Raw genomic sequence first — 25,200 nt, 5'->3', positions numbered from 1 at the left:
TAAGTATTTACAACAAACATTACATTTCAACCACCGGATAACCTCCTACAACCCTTAAACAATAAAATTATGGGGTTTTACGTGCCAAAACCACTTTCTGATTATGAGGCACGCCGTAGTGGAGGACTCCGGAAATTTCGACCACTTGGGGTTCTTTAACGTGCACCTAAATCTAAGTACACCGGTGTTTTCGCATTTTGCCCCCATCGAAATGCGGCCGCCGTGGCCGGGATTCGATCCCGCGACCTCGTGCTCAGCAGCCTAACACCATAGCCACTGAGCAACCGCACCCTTAAACAATGAAATTCTGCACATTTTCCAATAAAACATAGCTTGCTTTATTAAAGGCCTGTTACACATAAATACCAACAGATAATGCTACTTCTGATAGCTGCCAGAGCCACAAGCATGTCACCACTTTCCAAAATGCGGCATGAAAGTAAAAGGTTTAAAAAGCAAAATAAAAGCACAGTACCCACCTATGCAACTAAAAAAAAAAATATGCAGTACACCTAGGACCTGACACTATGCTAGTGAAAAAGCTGCTTTTATAATATATATGTATATATATATATATAAAAAAAAATGGTTTACACATCTGGTGAACCCTGTAGAGAAATAAGAACGACAACAGAAGAACAAATAAGAAGCTGAACGAACTTTCTGTGAAACAGTCTTTAAAAAGGCAGTTGAGGCAGGTATTATTATTCTGTCTTCTGTACTCTAGGCCAGAGCTTGTTGCTAGCATAATCAGAAGCACAGCTCCATCTAAAGACAAATGTGGGAAACACATAAAAGGCAGTGCTTAGTTCTGGAACAAAGTGCGGGTGAACTCAATATAGTCATAGGCGCCAGAGATGGATCGGCCACTCTTTGGATCCACGTAGGGTTTCATGCGGGACACACAGTAGTCGGCCATGTCCTTGGTAAGATTCTGCAAAAAAATAAAATAAATAAAAAATGAAGCTACCTCTTTATGTAGTTTGACATATGTGCCATACATAAATGAACGAAAGCCATGCTAGTACATTCTATTTGGAATTATTATCGAGCTTTCAGCATGTTCTTTAATTAAAAAGTTCATATTTAAACCTTGATTTTACATATTCTGCAATAAAACTAATTCTCAGTTTGCAATTGTAAACCCATTGTGAACTCCAGAGTTTTGATTTATTGGAGTCCACTTTCACTGCATGCATGTACCTCTTTCACTGGTGATGACCGAAAGAAGAGCATCGGATGACAAAATTCATCAGCTGCATGTACCCTTTCATGTGAAAATATTGCTGGCGAGCAGCGATTAACACAGACCATTGAGCGACAGGCACTGTTCAGGAGCCTACACATAAGCTCATGAATGTGTCAGTAGCCACTTGGAACAGAATAAATCCAACTGGAAGTGAGCGTGCAAAGTCAAGATAAGAATCCACTTGTACCTGCATCGTCGCATCATGTTGCTGTGTCTACATGTTATTGCCAACGAATATTGAAAATGACATTGCGGTGACAGATACAAAATGGCAGCCTAGCATTTTTGATAAGGACAATATACATGTGTACCATGGGGATTGAGGTATGCTGTGGCGCCTCTGCACGGGCATTCACCTGTTCCGTCATTCTTACGCCTCTCCCCTTTCCGCTCGGACGGTTGTCGGCAGTGATGCTTGCATTGCCAGCAGCAGCTCGCTGCTGTCCGCAGAGCGAGCAAGGGAGAGATCTCTCTGGGACAGCACTGGGTACATACACGTTTTCCTCTTGTCTGCGGGTCCCTTTGTGTCTCGAAGTTGAGTTCGCCTACGGTGTCTTTGCACGTACAGAGAGCATACCTTGTGTTGATCCTTTCCAGACGCTAAGCTGAAGAGTGGTACCTAGTGCTCGCATGTGGTCATACTGTGCCAAGCTGCACTTACCGGAGGCTCAAGCCAAAGGAGGTTGGCCAAGTTCTTGTAAGTGGGCCCACTGCTTATTGTGAGAGCGAACAGCATAGCTGCGGGGACTTTTCCTCGCGAGGGCGTTTGTGCACTGTTTGGTGCCACCGGAGACAAACGGTTTCCGCTAACTCAAGGCAATACCGTGCTCTCTGCATGCGTAGTGCTCGGTAGCCCTCTTTTGCAGCCCAAGCGAGTGTGTAGCGGTGCGCTAGAGTATGTGAGGTGACGGCTGACATGGCCCTCTGGATTGTTAAGCTCCAACCCGTGATGGTCGGTACTCCTGCGAGATACCACACTCGCACAGTACACACAATGTTATTTGACAGCGGCTGCTACCACTAGGTGGGGTCTGCACCAAAGCTTTGCTCCCAATGCTATTTCTACGGCATGTCCTAATGCTTTTGATTTTGTTATTGGTAGTTTCGTATGGGGACATTGTTCACAAGCTCTCCCAGAGAAGATGCCACTTGTATGGTTTCATAGCTGCGGACAACTTTTTGTGGCTGCAGACACAGCTATGGGGGCAGAGTTTATGTATGTGTGTTACACTTCCAAGTAGTCAGTGACAAGTTTAATGTTGCTTTCATTTTTGGTTTCCCCACCTACAGCACTACAGTGTCCAAAAACAAAAGCTTTCAGCAAAAACATTCAAATTAGTTTTGCCCATTTCAAACTGTAAAAAAGACGAGGTATAATGTTACACTACTCCTTTGCCTTGAGGGGAAAAAATATATTACATATTTGAACATGCCTCATTTTCTGAAGTAATGTTTCCATGGCAATAAGTTGTACTAGATCTTGCTAGGAATAACAAGGGTTGCTGGAAATTCGTAATGCAATCTTAAAGAATGTTTTATTGCTGTGATTGAAGCTAGGCGGAAGAAGAACAGCTCGTGGTGTTATTTGTCTGTTGTGAATGTAACGCACAGCCTTAGTGTGATAGCAAATTCATGGTTAGGTGGGAGGGACAGGCATCACCATAGTTCCTCAGAAACTTGTTTTTGAGTGCACACACTTTTACCATATTTGGGTTTCAACTAAAGACAAACACGAGCACCAACATATAGTTTTTGTTAAATGCTAAAAACAAACACTTGAAATTGCATTTTGTTGTCTCAAGAGCAGCAATCGAACTTGGGGCTACGTTCAGCTGTGGTCTGACACATACACTAACTTTGGCTGTATAGCCAACTTTTAATGCCGGAATGAAAACCTCCAATTTAATAAGTTTTCTAGAGCAAACAGACTTCACTTTTACATTGACATTCGAATATATGCATAAGTGAAAGTATGGAAGCAGGAAAGCTAACTTGGGAGTATGTACAATGAGGTCCATTAAAGGGACACTACAGAGGAATACTAAGCTGGATCAGTAAATGGCACTTCTGAGACATCAAAAGGGTTGGTACACCAGAAAAGATGTAAAAACAGACTGGTGACAACACCACCTTGAAGCTTCAACACTAGCTCTCTCCATGATGTCATAGATTTTGGCAGTGTCTGCTGAGGACTTACTTATTGATAAACAAGGGTCATATTGCATTCTGAAGAAACCAAGGGCTCAAATACCTTCTTTTGCTCAAAAACGACCGAAGCACAAAATACCTTGAAGTCTGATACTGCACTGATGTATCAGTGCTGTGGTTCTTACTTCAAGAAAGAAAATTTCAGCGATCAGCCTTCGATTTCTCCACTAGGAACCAAAATATTTCTGTGGAATAAACAAAAATAAGCTTCCAAAAGAATACTTCACCAATCTAAATCCCTTTAGTCTTGGTCTTTAGTATCCCTTTAATATCAACATGCTACTTGGCAATAACAAAGTTGCTGCAGCAGGCAATTCCAGTTAACGAACCCCTCACGAGGTCTGGCCATTTTGAGCTGACAAGCGCAGTGCATACAGTGCGCGCTAACAATTGTGTCTTAAGTATTATTGAATCACTGCGCGCCAAGGAAACAGCTCAAATTTCAAACAAAATGCTGTTTGTCCTACTCGCGGGCGCCGCACTCCCAGCCAGAGAGTGACGTCACTACCAGTGACATATGACAGAATTATTCAAGACAACAGCAGTTATTTGTTTGATCTGATGTTTCGATAGATGAATTAAAGCTTGGAGGACTAATAAAACCTACAAATCAAATGTCTGCATGTCCTTGTTTTACTTAGCACTGCAGCAAGAGAAATGTACTTCCGTTTCGACTGCTTGTTCCCATGTCGTGCAGTTGCATGAATAGAGAGCAAAACTCATTTTCTGCCATGTTCTAGCATGCCATCATGCTCTGTTATCTGCTTGTGTCTGCCTCAGTGTTTGTGTAGCACTGACAGACTGCTAGTTAGCTTGTTCTCGTGCACAGCACACAAAATCGTGTGCTGCGGAAGTGCACCATGCAGCAAAGAAGCTAAGAAAAAAAAGAAATGCAGGGCCCGTGCCATATATATATCAAGCGAACCTCCAGCTCCGGTATGGGAGAATGCAGGAAAGGAATTTCGCTGGCAGAAGCTAGACGGGGAAAGTGGAGAGAGTTTCTATGTTGGTGGTGACACTCGCTCCCTGAAATCATGGGTTCGCGGCACTGAAATATTTCTCTCTGCTATTAATAAAACAATTTGAAAAATTCTTGCGGTAGAATGCTACCTAGAGGGCACGTAACAACTTCCAGCATATAACCAAAATTTCCTATGTGGCCTGGTGAGGGGCTATTCAATTGAGGTTGTTTTAATAAAGAATGCATTATTAAATTTGTATTGCCTACATTGTGACTGCGCAGAAAACCAACATTTAGCACAGAAAGAAACCACGCCTTCTGTCAGAACATGGAAGTGTGAACACTTCTACATGCACTAAACCTTTGGCTGGAGGTAGAAGGAAAACAGACTGAAAAGACTCACTGCGTAGAGCTCGTCGGCAGTGACATATGGCCGCTCGCCAGAGGTGATGGCGCGGAAGGCATTCTCAATCTCCTCAGACGATCGCACATTCTCAGTTTCTCGTGAGATCATGAATGCCATGTATTCCTGGAGAGAGACTTGGCCATCTCTGTTGGGATCCACCTGGTCAAGGATGGCCTCAAACTCGGGGTCTGGCTGGCCCTCTTCCACCATAGGCAGGTCGTAGCCCAAAGCCCGTAAACATGACTTGAACTCCACGTGGTTCAACCGGCCACTCTTGTCTTTGTCGAAGTGCCTGCATGTATCCATTGTGGGTCAAATTAAGCATTCTTGTACAGCCTATCATGGAGTAGCTGTAAATTACAAGCAGTAAAATGCAGTCCAACAACCTTTTCTGGTCATTTTGATTCAAACCAGAAGCATGCAAGGCTTAAATGGATGCTGCAACTGAAGAACATGCAGTCTCTTTCAGAGGCTTTCCCTTTGCTCTTGTCATTGCAGATGCACTGTATGGTACAGAAGTTGGCCTAGTGCAATGACCACAACGGTCTGGCAGTCATACAAAACCATACACGAACTTTTATTTCGTCATACTTGCCACAACTAGTGAATATACTTCAGACATTGAAATATACAGCCAAATTATGTGAAACTTTACACAGCTAATAGTATTTACAAATTGGGTACACACTGTTCTTCTAGTCAACAAATTCGTAACAAGTCTACTGTTAGATTGTGGAACGTAAAATTAAACATGAAAAAATTTTGAGATATTAAGTTTTAATTCTGCATCCAATACAGTAAAAGCCCTTTAATTTGAATGTTATGGTGATGTCAAAAAGTTTGTGTTAAATGAAATTCAAACTGATGAAGTCAAGGAAAAATTTGCATTTGGTAGTGAAGTGTCAGGGACTGCCTGTAAGATCCCGTTTATTGACAATCCTTTTCTTCTTAGAAAGCACCGACTTCATGGTACCAGAAGCAAATACAGTCAAACCTCGATATATTGAACACGGATATATCGAATTATTACGTATATCGAACACTTTCTATATCACCTGGAAAATCGCATGTACCGTATAGTGCGGAACATAGGTCGAGGTTTTTTCCAAAAACTATTACTAAAAGGTCACCCCTCGACTTATATACCGGCCCTTAACACAACATGAATAGTCATCTGGCAACATGTAGGAGTGCAGACCTTTCGGCATCCGCATCGTTATCGCCTCCTTGGTGACCGACGCGGCCTACGCAGTTGGACCGATGCCATATTCCCTTTTGTGCAGCGATCATTCCTGGCGTAGCTAATTTTTCGACAACCCGCAAAATTAGTGCGAGTACTCGACGTCAGTTCACCGCGGCGTTGAAGAAGAAAGTAATCGAATATGCTGAAATGCATGGGAACATGTCTGCGCAGCGGCGATTCGGCGTGTCGGAAAAAAGCGTCCGGTACTGGCGAACGCAGAAAGTCAAGCTGTCTGCCTGCAACGCGCGGTGCACCCGAAGCTCGAAGACAAGGTGGCGGATTTCATCTGCGAGCATCGTGCCAGATCATTGCCAGTGACAGCAGAACCCATCCGCATCAAAGCTATTGAGATCGCCCGAGAATCCGGACTGCCCAAGGAACAATTCAAGGGCTCCATTTATTGGGTTCGTCGCTTCATGCGACGCAAGGGATTTGCACTTCAACGGCGCAGATCAATCTGCCAGAAGCTGCCAGAGGCATACGAGGACAAGCTGGTCGAATTCCAGCGCTATGTTATCCGTCTCTGGCAGCAGCATGGCTACATGATGGGACAGATCGGCAACGCTGATGAAACGCCGGTGTGGTTCGACATGCCGTCGCCCACCACAGTGTGCGAACGCGGCGCAAAAGAAGTCAAGCTTCTTTCTACGGGGAACAAGCATTCGCGCTTCATGGTGATGCTCGTGTGTACTGCAGACGGCAGAAAGCTGCCCCCGCACATAATATTCAAGAGGAAGACGCTGCCTAAAGAGGCTTTCCCAACGGGATGTTGTTCGCGTGAATGAAAAGGGCTATATGGACGAGGCCCTCATGCTCAATTGGATTAAGACCGTATGGAATCGGTGACCCGACGCACTCCTGCGGTGTCCGAGCATTCTCGTCTTGGATGCCTTTCGCGGGCACTTGACTGCAGGTGTGAAGAAGGCACTCCGCGATGAGAGGACGGAACTCGCCGTCATTCCGGGAGGCATGACCTCAACCCTTCAGCCACTGGACGTCGTGCTCAACAAGCCCTTGAAGGACCGTGTCCGTGAACAATATAATCAGTGGATGGCCGGCGACGACCCGACGACTCCAACCGGCTGGCTGCGCAGGCCGCCTCTCGCCACTGTGGCCACGTGGGTGTCGCAGGCTTGGCGCTCGCTGCCCGACGATATGGTGGTGCGTGCATTCAAGAAGTGTTGCATTAGCAACTCCTTGGACGGCACCGAGGGTGGCATGTTGTGGGACACAGCCAGCGAAAAGCAGTCGTCTTCGGACGATAGTTCAGACAACTCAGATGAATGAGCAGGTGACTACTCTGGCGGCACCACTAAATAAAACAAAGTTTTGTGCCTTATAATCTTTATGCTGACTTCTTTGCTTCAATGTAAGGGGGTCGACCTATATTCCGCATTATACTGTATTTTTAATTTTTTATTGCGAGCGGGGTCGGACGTAAAATGAATATATCGAACTGCGCCACTCTAGACCACGTGCGCTCTGTTGACAGGCGCTGAGCTTTCCCACAACACCTTCAAAGATAGCAGGGGCGCGATGGGCATTCCCGACTGCTGCGCACTATAGCTGCACACATCGATCGTGCCGAGGGTGCTATTTGAACGTAGCGGCGTACACACGAGACGTCAACCATCGCTACAAGTAACGTTGACGTCAACAACATTTGTCAACGACGCATTGCATTTGTCGCACCGACTTATTCGTGCTGCACTTGCAGCGCTTGCGGAAGTTGATTCCGCAAGCGTTGCTGTTGCCCGTCTACGCCGCTACCGGCCTATCGCTTGCGGACATTTTAGACTATGTTGGGGCTCTCCGTGTTTAAGCATGTGGCTGCCAATAAGAAGCTGCTACAGTACTTTCAGCCAAATAAATACTTTGTGTGAAGCTTCAAGTGAGTATTTACTGCGCCACGATCGGGGCGCGATCGGAGATCGTTGTTTGGAGCGCGCGTTCGGTTGCGCCGCATACGATTGGCCTAGATTGCAACGACTTCGTGCGGCTGACGAGATAGGCGCGCCCTACGATAATTGCGTGCAGCGCAATCAAACGCACGCTCCCGGCCGATCCCCGATCGCGCCCGTGGTTCTGCGATTGATGTGCACAAGTTTTTTTTACACGATTTTATATATCGGGTTCTGGCTATACCGAACTATTTCGCGATCACCGCGCTGTTCGGTATATCGAGGTTCGACTATCTTTTTCCACTTTTCAAAAGTGAGATGTGCAACATTCAGTGCTACCATGCCTGACATGCCTACATTTTTCCCCCCTGCACACATTGCACGTGCCTCGTTTGGGCCTAACATCGTGCCCCTTGCGCATGGTAGAGCAACTCCATTAGGATTTGTGTTGCTGAGAGGCTGACATGTTTTCACTACTTGTGCAAAAAATGCCACTTAAGCAGACTAAAATAGGCCCTGCATTCACACCTCTTTTTATCGGAGAGAAACGCTACTAACTAAAATTGATAATGCTGAAGTAGATCAGCTGCCTGATGCCTGGGTCTGCTTGATAAATTGGCAACAAATACATGTGATCAGTGCAAACGCAATGCTTGTGGCGGAAACATGACTAACGTTAACAAAAACATATGCTAAATTTTCTGCAGCCCTTTCAAAGCGTTGCCCGAATTGAAATTGTCACTGTGTTGGATCAGTTGTGGATGAGAACATTCAAAAAGGCATTGAGCAGTGTAAACTGGCTATTTTCCATGCACTGGTGCTTTGTACCCACCTTCCCGTAAGATGGCTGCGCAAGAGCCCTGGTGTTCCGAGATTGCTCACAGCTACTTAACATCACCTGTGCCACATATTGCTAGCTCAGAAAAACATCCATCAAAATTCAATTCTGGGTTTAATATCCCAACACTGAACAGTGGTCATGAGGGGTGTCGTAGTGGAGGGCTCCGGATTAATTTTGGCCACCCAGGGTTCTTCAACGTGCACCTATTTTAGGCACAAAGCAACGTATTCCCTTGAGCAAAAGTATATGGAACAGGGATTCCTCAATAAAGCAGACTTTCTTCACCGCCTGTGAATGCAAATTCAAATTGAGGAGTGCAGTACAAGCTTGGCATTGTAAACATTCCAGTGAACTCGTCAATTTCGGTTTGTGCGTCTGAATTACAAAGAAATTAAGTTTTTCCGGCGAGCCTTTGGTCTGCATACTTTTTCTCACGGGTGTACGATTCGAATTACCAGTGGCAGAACCAATTTCTAAATTATTTAATAAGTTATTTTACATATTAACTTCTGTGCAACTTTGCAGGACTACTGTGGTTTGTTCGAATTTCTAAAAAATGCTTTAAGTAGGCACATCACACTCAAAAGGTAGGCAGCCTCAAGTGACAATGACATCTGCAACATAACAGTGCAAAATGTCTGCATAATTCTAAACTACGTGACAACAGGGAAATTAGAGCACTAAAAAAGAGAAAGAAAGAAAGAAAGAAGGAAAGAAAGGAAGAAAGAAAAAGGAAGAGAAGTGCTACTCACTTGAACATCATGCTGAACTCCTTGAGGGCATCTTCTGTAACACCACTTTGGTTTCTAAATAAATGAGAAAAAATGGGATGCTCACATGAGAAGGCATAAAAGTGGAATAAGAGAAACGTACATTTTTCATGGTCTCAAAATGTCAAGAACTCTGCCTTATTTAAACCTTCCTTGAACATCGTTTTGACAAAAAGATTTTCGAACCACACATACCCAGGCCTTCCATGTGACAGAAAGAACTGACTGAACTGAATTTCTCAAGTTAAAATACGTGGAAAAATAAACTACGACTTACACACAACCTACAGACACGACAGCACTCTGATTGTAATTTGAATAGACGAGAAAAAAATTGTGTTATGCCAAAACTCAAACCCCTTTTCCAGCTTTTCTAAAATTCATAGACCGGAGGCGACGTCTGCCATTTGCGCACGCAGGCTTGTAAATATCTCGGAGTCCACAGAGCGGTGCGCCCGCTTCCTTGAAACACTGCCAGATGGCACTCGCCTCCGCAGCATCGCGGCCCATGCAAGAGGCTGCGTTTCTCACAGAAAGCCTGCCTTCATGCACAGTGTTCGCCATGAGCGTTTCCCGGTAAACATTGCGGTTACATATGCTGCAGTTGCTGGGAAGCATGAAAAGCAGTCAGGGATCTTTTAATGCTATCGCGTCCAACTCTTAAAGGCGAAGCTTAAGCGTCCTCCAAATTTTTATTAGTTCTGCCATCTGTCAAACTCAGGCAAATAACCCCCCTCCTAAAGCAAGAGTAACAGCGCACCTTGCTTGTATTTGCTGTTCCAGGTTGTGCTGCATGCGCATTCCAAGCTGGTCAAGCTGGTCCCACTGCTGGGCCAGTCCCACGGTGCCGTGCTCAGTGTACCGGTTGTCAAGAATCAGCTGCTCCTCTAGCAGAGCGCCCAAGTCCTCAATGCGCTTCAGGTCACCACGTTTGCCACGAACCTCAGCAGCCTTACGCTGAAAGGGCACAGGAAATGCATTCAGATCACTGATATACTAAGCTACTACTGATCAAGCCATGAAATGTTTTGTAACAGGTTTCAAAGACTTTTTTTTACTAATATGCTACTTGACCAGACAACTGACTATCGACCTTTTTTAACACGATGATTCTACCCAACATCTGACCTTTGTTGCTTCAAGCTGTGCTTCCAGTGAACCCGATCCTTCCATCATTGAAGACCTGCAAGAAGTGGTAAGAATACATTTAAGCAATTTTTCAGTATCTTCAAATGTTCACTAGGAAATTCAATATAGCAATACATAAACGAAATTATTAATAGCATGTGAATATGCCCAAAAGATGCTGAAAATGGACCACTTGAAGTATGTATCTGTTTAAGAAAAATGAGCAACACACATGCGCATGCACACACAAAGTGCACAATGTTTTTAAATTTTCAACAATAAACACACAAATGCTTTGCTTGTGAAAAACAAATGCTAAACTGAAATAATCAGAAATGATTAAAGAAACATCTCAAGCAATATTTCGACATGGTGTCTACTAAATTACTTTATAGATATTCCCCAAATTTTCAACGTTTTCCCTGATAATGTCAATAAAAATCACTGAACATTAAAAAAAGAAGGTTTGAGAGCCTAACAGAGGCCCGATTCACATAGACGATTCCACTGACTAAACAGTTTATTGCAGCGCCAAAGCGAGATTATGAGCAGATTTATTCACTTTGAACTGTCAATTTCCACCTGGAGAAGAGAAGCCTCATTCTGTGCTCCATTGATGAGCCTTTGCTTCCTTTGTTGGAGCTGCTTGATGCGGGTGGCACCCCTTTTCCTGTTTTGGTCAGCCTCAGATGCATCAAGCCTGTCTTGCTTCTTTTTCTTGAGGTCCTCCTTCCACCAAACACTTGCACCATGCACATTTCCACCATACTGTCTGTAATGTCAACACTGGCTACACCACCTGCTGCTGAAACATTCATACACTATTCTCTATGCAATCAGATTCTTCTTTCAGGTTCTCTATGAGGCACTCTTTATTTACAGAAAAACCTCTTGACAGCAGCATTGCCATGGGACATGGCAAGGATGATCATGCCAAAGATAAGCAACTCCTTATGGTTCCGTGAGCACAGCTCAAATCACAAGGTGTCCAGTCTCTCTGCTGTCCTATCAAAATTCTTCATAAGTACCTGCGCAGACCTTAGTGAACAAACTTGCACGTAGGATCGGCGCACCCGTTCTGCTTCCAAGCCAGTCAAGCAACCGGTGCTGTGCGAGTATTTCCAGTGCAATCGCACATTGTTTTTTGCCAACCTCCACTGACAATGTGCAGACCGGATCCAAGCAACTCACTCCTGTCGTTAGCCTGTATTTCAGAGGCGACCTTTCCATAATCTCTTGCGAGCACACCGTCAAAAAAGAAATGCATTCCTTCTTGGAAAGTAAGCAGTGCAAGTTGAGATGGTTTTGCAGCTTTCCGAAGTCCGCTCTTGGCAGCAAAACCAACATCAAAAGCGTTGACAAAAACAATGTTCTCTGGCTACGCCAAATCTATTTTAGGCAACTTGAAGAGTGTGTCAGCACTGTGCAAAATTTCTTGCTCAATGATCCTTCCCTACAGTGATCGTGAGACAGCCTCCAATGCTGCGGCAAGGAAAGGGTCCATTGGATTGTCCGCTTGAAATTCGGTCAAGAATGGCTTCAATTCTTCAGGCACTGACAGCATGAAAGCCAGTTTTGCCGGCGGCATTGTGTCAGGGACTAGCGTCTCAACTGTGGTGTAGCTGGTGCACTTTGGCTTGCTCTTGTCTTTAGCTGAACACTCCACATGCTTTACGAAGTTTGGCAGTACTTGAAGAGCTCTTGAAATCACCATGCTGTTTTCAAGCCATCAAACCACGCAGAAATTGAGAGAAAACAATGTGCTTACTGTGATGCGAATGAAATCAGCACAGTGTGCTGGAACAGACTTGAAAAGGCTATAAACACTCCACTGAAATACTACCAAATTCCAGCCAGTTAGTGCATGGCCTGTTCTGAAGACACCATGAACCACATGCAGGCCACAGCTTCCAATTTCCAGGATTTGTTGACTGTCATGACAATTGAGTTCTTCCTTTTATCTAAGAAACCTGAAGTTTACATTTGGTCCATCCATTGACACTTGCATAATCTTGTGCTTTATGTCCTCTGTGGCTTTCTCGAAGGCAAGTGTCAGGTCTTCAGAACAGGTGTGGCTAAGAAAACATGAAGTCAGCGATCGAGTTTTTTACAGTAGCATCAGCCAAATTGCAGTATCTGACCAGCACATCCATTTGTTCTTTCTGTGCTACATTGTTTAGTGATTCATCGAATGCTATAGCGATGTATCGTGCTTCAGCAAGAGCTGATAGCAGCTCCTTTTGGAAGAATGGCGCGATGCCATGGCAGATAGTATATCCAACTTTGTCTTTTCCCATTTGCATTTTCTTGGCAATTTCACAAGACTGGAACATCAACGGCAAGAGTGGCGCTGATGATGCCACGGAACGGAAAGATGCACGAGTCATTACAGCATTCATGCACCATAAGATCTTAGCTTTTGCAACATCTTTCTTCAATAGAAAACCACGTACCATGACGTGTGCAAGAGCTGATGCAGCAGGGGGCATCGATGAGAGGCCTGCTCTCTTCACCCCTTTGTCGACAGTCATCACGGTTGACAGGGCTGCACTGCTTGGCTTGAAGAATGAGAGCACACGTCTCTGGGAGCCACTTTCCAGTGCCTTCATGACGTTCTTATGCTTTCTACTTGCAGTGCGGCTAGACACCACGGTTTTTTCCCATGTTGCTCAAGCAAAAGATCTTGCAGCACACTGCACATTGTGCACTGTATACATCGTTGGGCACAGGCTTAATCCAGCTCACAACGTCGGATACGTTGGCGTTGGTCCAGTCAGCATTAAACGAGCACTTCGTTGACTGTGACAGCGTCGATTTCAAGCATCTTTAAAAGCAGCTTGAATAACTTCACCACAAAACAGAACGATCAAAATGCCCCAGCCATGAACAAAGCACAACATACACAAGTGCACCCCGAAGTACGTCGCATATTACCACAGAATGCAGATATGGCGATGCCTTTTAGATCGCTTGCTGCTGGCTGGTTATTGGCGCCACTTAGTGGCAATTAAACTGCTGAGAGCTATGATGCACGGAGTCTGAGATTTACGGCTCAATCTCAGAGGCCATGTGCAGCAGCACCGTTGTTACACACAGCCTCGGAGATCTTCGCAGTATTCACGCCGGTTTCGGACGCTGTGCGCAGCAATGGCGCTGCTGAACGCGGCCTCCAAGATTGTGCCGTAGATAGTTTTCATCGCTCCATCTATCTCACCGGCCACATTCCCCGACTTGGGGAATTGTCAGGCAAATTAAAAAGAATTTGACCAAGTTTTCCAGACATATCGAGAATCCCTGATAATTCCCGGTGTTCCAGTTGGTAGACACTGTTTCTAGCCTAATCAGTCAGACCCTAAAAAGGATATCTTTCAAGAAATGATTAATGTTAAAACCATACAGGCATGTTTCATAAGGTTGTAACAACCTGTAAGCACTTTTCATGTTAATTACTGTGGACAGTAACTGGCATGTTTTAATGCCATCCCAACTTGGAAAAACCAGTGCAAACTTCTGCAGTTATGCATGGCTTATGGGCATAAACTGCGCATACCAGTTGCAAATCCATGCATCCCTTCAATACTGCAAAATTCAACCGCATGTCTACATTAGGTACTCTATAGCTCAAAGAGCACACAACTTCGAGTGTCGGCACTCCTGAGAGCAACAGCAATTTTGGAACAAAACTTACCCATCTAGTAGCCACATCCTGTGTATTGGGATATCATGAAAAAGAGAAAGTGCACATTAGAGACACATACCGAGGTAAAAGCATTCTGCAATGAAATATTTCAAAATAGTTACCGCGTGTCTGTAAGCCACTGGTGTAATGCATTAGCATGCTTGGCAAACTCTCTACGAAGGTGGTCATTGTCTTCTTGGCGCTGGGCCTCCTTTGAAAGTTCGATATCACGTTCCTGTGTGGAATCAAAAATAAATATCTATATATGCGAAGCAAGCATAGCTGAGCAAGGATCCTAGCCGGCACCCATATATTTCTATCGACCCAATAGTTCATTATTTTGATCCTGAATTTTAGCGTTGCCAGACAATTCCAACTTGACTGGCAAGGCTGTGCACGCCTCACCCCATCGGTGACTAATAGAAGCAGAGTCTGTCTTGGCGCCGCTTGGGGGCAAGTCAACGAATGTGTCAAGTGCACGTCATCTCCCATAAAAAATGCCCATTTTAGGTCTGCCCTAGAAAGATTTTCGAGTGAAAACAGCAGCACACAATGAGTGATAACAGTATTTACCTGGTTCTAATGAAAGCTTTTTTTTTTAAAGAAAATTGCTCATGCCTGCATGGCGCAATCTGACATGAAACCAAAACTGCATTCACAGCATCGGTGACAGCCTACTATCAGAGTCAGCCTAGCGAGCATTACTGCCATCACAGGACAGCAACAGAACAAGTTTGTGCGTAGTATGAAGATGATGCACCACTTTTAGTCTGATTACAAACGCTTATTCAAAAGGCAACTTATTTTACAAGCCAAGCTAGTGGCAGCAAGTCGTGTCACATGTTTTCAGCGTTCCAGATAGTTGCATGCATTGCAGGACCAACTAGTGAAGTTGTTAGTCTAGGCAATGGCCACCATCCCATCTGCAACTGTTGCAGAGATTTATGATAAATTTGGAAAAATCAAACATGCTATGTACTATATGGCGGCTGACATGTTACGGTCCATGGACAGCAACAAAGTGCTGTCTGAGAGTGATGATGATATATGTAAAAAAACAATATCGGGTGCGCATTAGACTTCCGCTTTGTTTAGGTGCTGTAAGGTAATTTCTACCATAGTTCACATTGAAGCTATAAAAGAAAGGAAAGTGTCAATGTTGACACTAAAGAAAACAAGGTTGACATGCATGGTTGTTCCAAGCGATTTAATGATTAAATGTTGATTATATGTCCCTATTCTGTCTCTTCCTGTTTATTGTTAACTTAATTCGCATCTTAATTGTATCATTTTGCGTGCAATTAAAATGATGCCTATTGGGTCTCCGTGGGCACCCTGTAACATAGGAGACATTCGTATTCTTCAGAAGTCTCAGCAGCAACACATCTGTTGGACTACACGCTTCTGTTAAGGCCCCCAAAAGCTGCTCAACATCCTGCAGCTCCTGGCGGGCACAATACGAATTGCACATTTGGGCAAGGCGGGCATTGCGAGCTTTTGAGGTCTTAGCATGGCTGGTTCATACTTAACGCGCCTCAGGATTCTCATTGGCCCGTTGAATGTGCGCAGCCTCAGCGTGTTTAAGTTTCCTCTATTTAGTGTCGACAGCTGTCTTTTGATATGGCAACATGTTGCTGTTACAAATCCCTTAGGGACAAATTATAGTCTGGTGTTTTCAGTGCAACAGGCAGTAGCTGGCAATGTGGGAAAACGTCATGCTGGAGAAGTCAGAATCAGCTAAGATTGCTCCCCTGCACTGTTCGACACGTTGAATAGCCCACAGTTGTCCGGGAATCAGCTGTTGACGTAGCTTCACACAAGAGTGCAGTGAGTGAGCCCTTTTGTTTGGGGAAGGCACAAACTCGGCATGCTCTTTTCAGTGCACCCAAACTGTAGGCCAACATACTGCTGGCCAGCCAAGCTAGTGTGTGATGCACTCTGGTCTAGCGGCTAGGGCGTGAAATTGGAGATGTTCTATTCCTGTGACGGTCGCACCAAAGCATGGCAAATGTCGCCAGTCTGGCAGACTGCACCAGATGCTAGACTATATGAGCGTCAACTTTTCGCTGGCATAGTGGAAATGCGCCGCATATGGCGCGTGTCTGAGCTAGGCTGGAGCATTACTTGCCTTTCACAGACACAGAGATACTGTGCCATGCTACGGCTTCATCAAGGCTGGCCAGTGAGTAGAGATCAATGAGGCCGGCATACCACTTTCACATCTGCATGCACTGAAGGATGATATCACACATGCACACTCAGTCATGCCTCTCCTTAGATTTACAGAACACTCCCGATTGTGCAGATATTCTTTTACACGTGGTACTAGTCTAGCAACAAATAGAAATTATGAGAGACAAACTGCACCTTGATGATCTTCTGCAGGTTACGCCACGTATCCTCCAAAGCCTCCATGGTGAACCACGTGTAAGGGTTTGGACCAACATTGAAGCTCTTTATTTGTCGGTCCAGAGCAGCGAGGGCTTCAAAATCTGCCTGAGCTGAGCCCAAGGAGTTCTGAAACTGTGCATGAGCCTCTCGCAAGGCACGAATCTCTTCTACAGAGTTGCACCGCACAGGGTCAGTCAAGTCTTCCTCAGCATTCTCAAACCAGCTATTGAAGGCAGATGCCTTCTTGGCAAATGTGAGGAAGAGGTCTTCAATCTGGAGAGATAAGGGGAGAAGAAAATCGTATTTGGCATAAGAACAAATACTTCATGGCAACCCAGGAACAAAACGAGACCAGTACAGGTAGTGAACTTACCTGCTTGAACTGGTCCAACATGTGCAGCAGGCGAAGCTTACGGGCATTTGAAGCTGCCAGTAAATTATTCCAGCTGAAAATTTAAGTGACGTGGTTACTCCATATGTACTGAAGATTAAAAAGCTTGAAAAATGGTGAAAGACAGATGGTGAACTGCTTACCAGAACAAGTGCACTTTGAACTGAAGACTGTACAGCCTTAACCTTTAACAACGCTAGAAACCTCCTTCCCCTACCTATAAATCTCAAGCACTTCTACCCCTGACCGACAATTGCCAGTATCGGTCAGTGGTAAAAGTGCTCAAGACACTGACACTGACTGACACTGACAACTGTCGATCCGTGTCAACAAGTCGACACTGACAATTTCTTTATGGCATTCACTATAACCCTACTGCGATGTAGCTAAAAATGATACAATAGTACGAAAGCTATCAATTATTAGAGCTTAAATAATATTGCAGGACCTCATATTTTGCCTTATCCTACCATCAAAGATTTGAGCTAAAATATGCTGCCATATGCCAATACAAACAAAGCAAACTGCTGCTTTGGAGTTTATTGGGATACTTAATTGTGCATCATACATGGAGAATGTGGCAACATCCATAGAGGGGGGGGGGAGGGGACTAGGCTAAAAAGAGAAGAAACACCCTTGGAGAAATGCATGTAAAATTAATGCATGGTTAAACGCATCTTAGCCATTACGTTTTCCATGCAAAACTTACCGAGTAAGCACATCGTCATGTCGCCTCATTATGGCTGCCGTCTGATCATGATTAGCAGCAACAAGTTGGTCTTTGAGCTGTGTTATACTCTGAATGCCTTCTTGCTCAAAGGCTCCCAAGCCAGCATCAAAGGTTTCCTAAGGAAGAAAATCCAAGTTGTTCCGAATTTTCGTTGTGAAAACACACTGTACACATACATACAAGTAATAAATATAATAGCTGTAGGGGACTTTAAGAAATATTATATGATGTGGTTTTCATAATATTACCCTGTGCTCCAAATAGGTAAGCACATGTTTGTCCTCATTCAATTACCCCAGAACTGGACCTTCCAGTTTGGGAGTGCTGGCTTACCCTACCCAGCAACAGACATACAAAACCTGCAAGTGCTCTTCTCCATACCCCTTCTTTGACATAACCAAGACAGCAGACTTCGGGCTAGAATATTAACTGAAGTATTAACATGCAGGTCAATGACATTTTTGCACCGTCAGTTTTCCACACCATCCAAGGTTTCAGAATGTGCATCTCTGCATTAACAGTGCTACTAGCATGAACACGGTCACCTTGGTTTGGGAGAGTTAGCACTCCGGGAAAGCCTGCTTACGAATTTTCACATATCGTCTACTGAAAAAAATTTGAAGTTCAAATTGGAACGAATCGTAGCGTGCCACGATAAATACCACTATGAGAAGCTAGGTCAACCCGATTTAATTTGACTGTTCATTTTCATATGCTAACTGATAAATATATCTGAAAATACCTTAACGGAAATCAGGCTCATAAAGTTGCACTGCACTACCTTGTATAAAAGGTATGAACGTGTCTAGTATCAGGCGTCTCTGCGCACAAAGCCTGGCAATCAAATGCTGCCATCGTCATGCCTTTGAATGATGACAAAGAAGGGAATGTTACAAACTATGCTCAAAGCTGTACATTCTAAAGAAATGCCTGCACCTTTGGGGCATATCTTGTCCCCAAACAATAGTCGCTATCTATCTTGCATACTTTTCCTTTCCTTAATGCTACACACCCAGTCTTTCATTTTTACTATTAGTTTTCTTTATTGCGTGTTGTGCTGACCTGTTGCTGCCATGTGTTGTCAGGGGGTTGAGAGTTTTTCAAACCATCTCTTTACAGCTTTTTTTCTCACCCTCCTCTATGTTCAATGCGAAATAAAGCACTCATTCAGTATGTTCAGGTCACAAACAGCAAGTGCATATCTCCGTGACACAGCATACTTGACAGGAAAGTAGGAAGCAGAGAGCTTTAAAGAAAGAAAGAAGAAAAGAAAATGCAAGCAAGACGGACAAAAATTCTTGTCTGGGGACCAGATATGCCCCAAAGAATGTACTTTTTTTTTTTTTAGGGAGTACTGCTGTGGCCATGTGGAACAACAACAGCCAAGCTACCCATTCCATATTTACTCACATTAAGAACGCACTTTTTTCTGAAAATATTGCGCAAAATGGGGGGTGCATACATTATGAGAGGTAAGATTTTGAGAGGATACATTTACGTGATCACCTCTAAGACGGAGACACACGGTACGATTAGGCATCCAACGCATTTTGCGGTGCAGCAGAGCCAGATTGGATGCCTGTCATGCAACAAATGTAGGAGACACACGGTACGATTTGGTGTACAATACAGTGTCCGATTGGCGCCACAGCATGACAAAACACCTTGTATCCCACTTCTGTTCCCGGCACGTCAGACACCGTTATTAGATGCCGAATCGTACCACGTGTCTGCTACTTTTGTCGCACATCAGATGTCCGATTTGGTGCTACGGCATAGCAATACGCCTCAGATCCAGCTGCTGTATTGGAAACCTAATCGTACTGTGCGTCTCCTACTTTTTTTAGCACGCCAAGTGTCCGATTCGGAGCTATGGCACAGCAAAATGCCTCAGATCTGGCTGCCATTTCAGTGCGTTGGAAGCCATGCGTCTCCTACTTCACAGCAGCAAGTTTTGGGTTTTGATTTGGGGCAATTTTTGGAGCAGACTAACAGTAAAAAAAGAGGACATTTTTGGAGTTGCAAAGTGCAAATTGGAGCAATAGAGTAAATGATCCTGATTTTTATACACTGGTCCTTTTTTGGATGAACTCCTGCAGTATTTTTTAACAACTGCCTTAGAGCTGTCACAGAACCAACTTCAGAGGGTGCAAAAAAAACAACTGTTTTCTGCTTTCTAGTGTTTATCAGATAGAGCGAAGTCCTGATGTTTCTAACTGCCAATATTTCAACAGACATAGCTCAAACTGCATTTTGGGTCCGGTCATGGCAGCAGATGTATCAATGAATAAAAACCGAGTATTGGAACAAATAAAGGCATGAGGTGGTTCTTTCAAGCAAAATTCCTGTTCCCACTTCTCACTAATTGTGTAAGTACAATGCCTGAACACAAACTGAAATGCCAGTCAAAGGCTATAGCTCATGCAGTTGTGTTTTTCTTCCTTCGCCACACTCAGGAACGTCTGCTGTTGGGCTTGTTTGCATGTGATAATATAAACGGTTTGAGGTGCAAAATAAAGCACAGACTAAGAATACCCTAAAAACTACCAGACTTTTTTTTTTTTTTTTCACAGGCTGCAAGAAATAGAGTGCTGGTGGCGCTACATGTTTTAAGCACAAGGTGTGTGTTCCAAAGTGTTATAATATTGAACAGTGCATATCAATAGTAGCACTTTATTTGAAGAGACCCTAGTTAATCTATTTGCTGCATTAACAATTGCAGTCCACTATCAACAATAACAAGGTTCTTAATACACATGCAGCTACTATAAGTGGGTAGCACACCTGTTTCGTAAGCAAAGTTTGCACAGATGAGAGGTCCCGACCAAAGTCTTCGGAGCGCACGTGGGCTTCTTTGTCAGCTGTAAAAGTTGCAGAACAGTTATCTTCAGCTTTAAACCCATTATACTGAAATTTCAAATGTCTTTGGTATGAAAAGGCCATTGCATTAATCTCCTGGTACTTTCATCCCTAAATTTGCCACTCTGGGCAGTTAATTTTGCATTGCGAGACAGAAATCTCAGCACAAAGATGTACCCCAGAGTAATGCAGCTTTCTGCGTAGTCATTTCTTCACTCTGCCAAGCTACAGTTCGAATATTTTTACCCTGCTTTGAGACTGGCGTGCGATGTGCAACGAGTTGTAGCCCTCTGCGGTGAATATTTGCCGAAATTTCTCCTTCAGCATGCATAATAAGCCACATGGAGTGACAAGTTTAAGGATTATTATTTTTAGGGACGGGACTTGTAGAAAAATGAAATGAAATTGACTTAAGATTCACTTGTTCCAAAGTTGTCTATTAAACGTACACCATAACCTGAATTAACAATGTTAACTAGTATATACAGTAAAACCTCGTTAATACAAATTACATGGGACCGAAAAAAAGAATGAATTATCCCAATGTCGAATTATAGAGGGCATCAAGAAAACGATGAACAAGTGCTTACCATGACAACACGCTTTTATTTACTGAATGAATGACTAAATCCTGTTTCTATTCTGCACAATAGCAGTGCAGAAGCTCCAATTCTCGTCATCTCGTGACTGATTGGCTCTCGCAACTTCCTTCGTTCGCAGCATGGTCAATGTGCGCTTTCATTCCATGATTTTTACTACATCATGCCCATCCCGATTATTTTTTTTCACCAATGAGCTGGTTGACAACAGATTGTCTGCATGTAAACAGTTGAACCCACTTATAACAATATTGAAGTGCCATGAAAATTCCTTTGTTATATGCAATAATTGTCATAACCAGGTTGCAAGAAAAAATTCAAAATAGGAGGATAGCAGAGCTGCTGTGAGATAACTATAATGGCGGGGAGGCCAGTGCCCCTCCCCACCACCTTCCTTAATCTGCCTGCTGATTGCGTGCACTTGTTAAACTACTTCCTGGGCGCACTGATCGCATGTAACAAGCAGCGGCTGTCGGCGTTAAAGAATGGCACTGCTATAACAACTGCAAAGAGGGGTCACGGGCGGCAGGCAATATGAGAGCTTTGCCAAGGCATTGCTTTGGTGGCCCCAAAGGGGCCTTTTAATAAAGGTGTAAAGTTGCCGCGGCAGCCTGACAGCTTGAGAAATCCGGAAATAAACTCTGAGGCGAGATCGCCACAAGCATCTTGTCACATACTTCTCACTGGCTTGCACCCGAAACGCTTATGTCTGTCAGCCTTGCATGCTTTACGCAAAGCTTGCTGACATCCTTCTCTACGGCATCGAGGTGCTTCACGTAGTGCAGCGGAAGGTTCCTCACGAAAACGAAGCCCCAGAAGGACTGAATCATCTGCCGGGCCTCCTGTGAGGACAACGTTGAGGCAGCCTGCCCTACCACGTCATTGCCGTCATCGCCGTCCCTATGCGATGCAAGCACGTTCACGACAATCACCTCATCAGTTAGAAGTAGAGTGTATTAGAATATGGTTGAGGTGGGATGAGCGGCTGAGGTGGTGCATGCTTTGCAGTGAGGTGCGCGAAGACAAAAATATTGTGGCGACGCTGTAATCAAAGTGTATTGGGCCATGCCAAGGTCACGCCGTTGGACACTGCTGGCGATACTTCTCAGAAAGGTCATTCATACTACTTCATGCGCTGGTCTATGCGTTCAGACTGCTCAAACGGTGTTTATAATTGCACACGACACATATTAATGCTTAGGAATAGATGCCTTTCTTTTATTTATTTCATTTCTTTTTTACAGCAAAGCTGTATATGGCTAGGGTTCTGTGCATTTTTGTTCACAGTGAACAAAAACTATCAATGGCTCATACCCCCATAAGCATTCGTACTCTTGTAAGCAAGCAAAAAAATGCAATGGCTCATGGCCCCGTAAGGCAGAGGCTACGAGCACTCGCAGGGTGTTTACCAAGTTGACATTTCCAAATTCCCAGAGTTTTCCAGGTTTTCCATGAGTGCCTTTGCAAAATTTCCCGAGTCGCGCAGAACTTTGTTTTATGTCAAGACAGGCTGACACCATGTCGCCCAATGCTGTCACTCGTCAGGCACATGGCTGATGTGCGTACTGCGTCAAAACAAAGCTAGGTTTGCCGTGACCGCTGTGGATGAAACTGTGGTGGCTATTGACGCGATCATACACTCAAACAAAATTACACCCTTTGGGTCGTATCTTGCCGCATAACAATAATCGTCATCTGTGTTGTCTACATTTCCTTTCTTTAACGCTGCGAGCCCGGTACTTCCCAGTAACGAACAGCATTTTTATCAGCATGACAGCATTCCCGAAAAGAAAGCAGCGGGGATGGCGTTTTCAAGAAAGGCAGATGGCTATTGTTGTACGGCAGATATACGCCCCAAAGGGTGTATCTTTGTCTAAGAGTGTAGATGGCGACTACGCAGTTATGAAGGAATGCAGCCAATGCAGTATTATGCATGGTGCTAAACGCAAGAATAAAAGCTTTAAAGGCACAAATAGGCACAAAGTGTCCCAGCGTTGTGGTCACACACGTACGGTTTCCACTGATGACTAAGACAATGTGGACTCTGCCACTTCATTCCGATTTTATGCCTCCGACATTCTTGCTCTTTCGCGGCGCTCCACGCTCGCCAAGCTCCCAGAGTTGTCCGAATTAATGGATGTGTGGCGAAATGTGTCCGAATTAGAGTTTGATTGCATAAAATGCATACACCTGCAGGGACCAATGAACAAGTCCGAATTATGCGATTGTCAAAATTAACGAGGGTTGAATGAACAAGGTTTTACTGTACACCTGACTACATCTTTCTATGCACAGTGTCGAAGAGCCTAAAGCATAAAAAAATGAATAACAGTTTAACATTGAAGGCACAATATTTAAACTATTTGTGTTGATCAACATGATAACCAGAACTTAAAAAAAATTCTTGGCTACATGCAACACTTCATTAAACAGCAGTGTGAGTGTGCATTGTCATAGAGAAATGTGGTACATAATGGTGACTGCTTACCAATCCAGCTCTCAACGACATCGGCCTTCCACATGAACTGCAGGTAGGCCGAATTGTCCTGGAGCTTGGCTCGACGACGGGCGGCACTTGCCTCCAAGGCATCGAGCCTCTGCACTAGCTGGTCCAGCCGCTGCTGGATGCTCTCCTTGTGGTGATTTCCCTTCTGAACTAGGCCCTGGCCAGCTGCCACCGTGTCTCCACATCTCTCTCGGTGAACTGCAAAGTCTGCCTCAAATGCCTCGTGCTTCTTCAGCAACCCCTGCAGCAAAATGTGCAAGAGATGAATCACTGAAACAATAGCCTCTACACAAGCCTGTCCTCTGTACCACATGGTACAGAGGACAGGCTTGTTATGACTTTTACTTGCTCTAAACGATCAAGTTTTGTTTATCTTTCCAACAGAGAGACAACCGAAAAGCTGTGCTGAACACCAGTCCGAAGACCTTGCTAAATGATTAGATCGGTAGTAGTGATGGACGGTGTGTACAAAGAGCAGGGTCATAATCAACACGAGCTTACGACCCATGCTTACTAGGAATTCCTCTTTCAAGAAGAAAAATTGCAAGCCGCTATCTCAATCATGAAAAGTTCCACAGGTTACCCAGTCTTTTCAGACAGGGATGAAGACACGTTGCTTCCTTCAGTGAGCGCACGTGCGGCCTCGGATATCCAAGGGCATCGCAGACCTGCTCTGTTCCATGCAGTTAGGAGCCGCTTGCCTCTCTAAAGCCTGTTTCACATGCAAGTGGTGGTCGCGGCGGCCGAGTCCCACCGCGGTGCGCAGACAGCTTCATTTCACATGCTCCGCTATGGCACGACGCATGCCGCTGTGATGCATGGTGTTGCTTGCAGAAAGCGCCCATGAGCCGCGGGTTTCAGTGGAGCTGCCGGTTTAATCAATGTATTTAGTTGGTGCTCCACTTTTGTGCTTATAAACCTTGTAGAAAATAAAAATGCTGCAAGTCGGACGGCTCATAGAACTTTTTATTCACATTTACGTTTCTTTTAGCTCTATATAGGCAACAGCTTGAAGGTCTTGCTAAGCACATGCACACAGAATTAGCCATATGGAAGCAAAGGAATGGGTTGGTTTGTATTTCTGCAATTTGGGCTTGAGGCACATGCACATCTGCCAATGGCTATTATTTTCAAGTGCTGCAGGGCATTCAGGCACCGTCTCAGCCTCCCGGATGCAAGAGGCCTATGGATGGTTTTCAAGGAAGCCCAAGTCCCTTTTCACGTCTAGGAATTCGGGTAGAAAGGGGGCGTCCCTTGCAGAGCTTGGCGCACACAATTTTTAAACTGAAGAAACAAGACCAAACAAAATTACGAACACGCTAGCTCGAAGTTGCAAAG

The 25,200-nt window shown here is 44.5% G+C and overlaps 1 protein-coding gene across 3 annotated transcripts in view; it reads right to left on the bottom strand.

Annotated features, from left to right (window-relative positions):
- Nucleotides 1-314: 314 nt before the first annotated feature.
- alpha-Spec (alpha spectrin) overlaps nt 315-25,200 on the bottom strand; it is a 165,912-nt gene continuing 141,026 nt past the window's right edge. For all 3 annotated transcript variants that reach the window (XM_065426522.1, XM_065426521.1, XM_065426523.1), the window contains 12 exons: nt 23,845-24,103; nt 20,683-20,759; nt 17,878-18,014; nt 17,151-17,223; nt 16,754-17,050; nt 14,509-14,621; nt 14,396-14,413; nt 10,708-10,762; nt 10,340-10,536; nt 9,562-9,615; nt 4,822-5,116; nt 315-934 (listed from right to left, as the gene is read on the bottom strand). In XM_065426522.1, the coding sequence (XP_065282594.1) occupies nt 806-934; nt 4,822-5,116; nt 9,562-9,615; nt 10,340-10,536; nt 10,708-10,762; nt 14,396-14,413; nt 14,509-14,621; nt 16,754-17,050; nt 17,151-17,223; nt 17,878-18,014; nt 20,683-20,759; nt 23,845-24,103 (1,704 nt within the window). In that variant the 3' untranslated portion in view covers nt 315-805. The remainder of the gene's footprint in view (nt 935-4,821; nt 5,117-9,561; nt 9,616-10,339; nt 10,537-10,707; nt 10,763-14,395; nt 14,414-14,508; nt 14,622-16,753; nt 17,051-17,150; nt 17,224-17,877; nt 18,015-20,682; nt 20,760-23,844; nt 24,104-25,200) is intronic.

This window comes from Dermacentor albipictus, chromosome 1, assembly GCF_038994185.2.
Source record: "Dermacentor albipictus isolate Rhodes 1998 colony chromosome 1, USDA_Dalb.pri_finalv2, whole genome shotgun sequence".
NCBI lineage: Eukaryota > Metazoa > Arthropoda > Arachnida > Ixodida > Ixodidae > Dermacentor > Dermacentor albipictus.
This window is presented reverse-complemented; position numbering and strand designations above follow the sequence as displayed.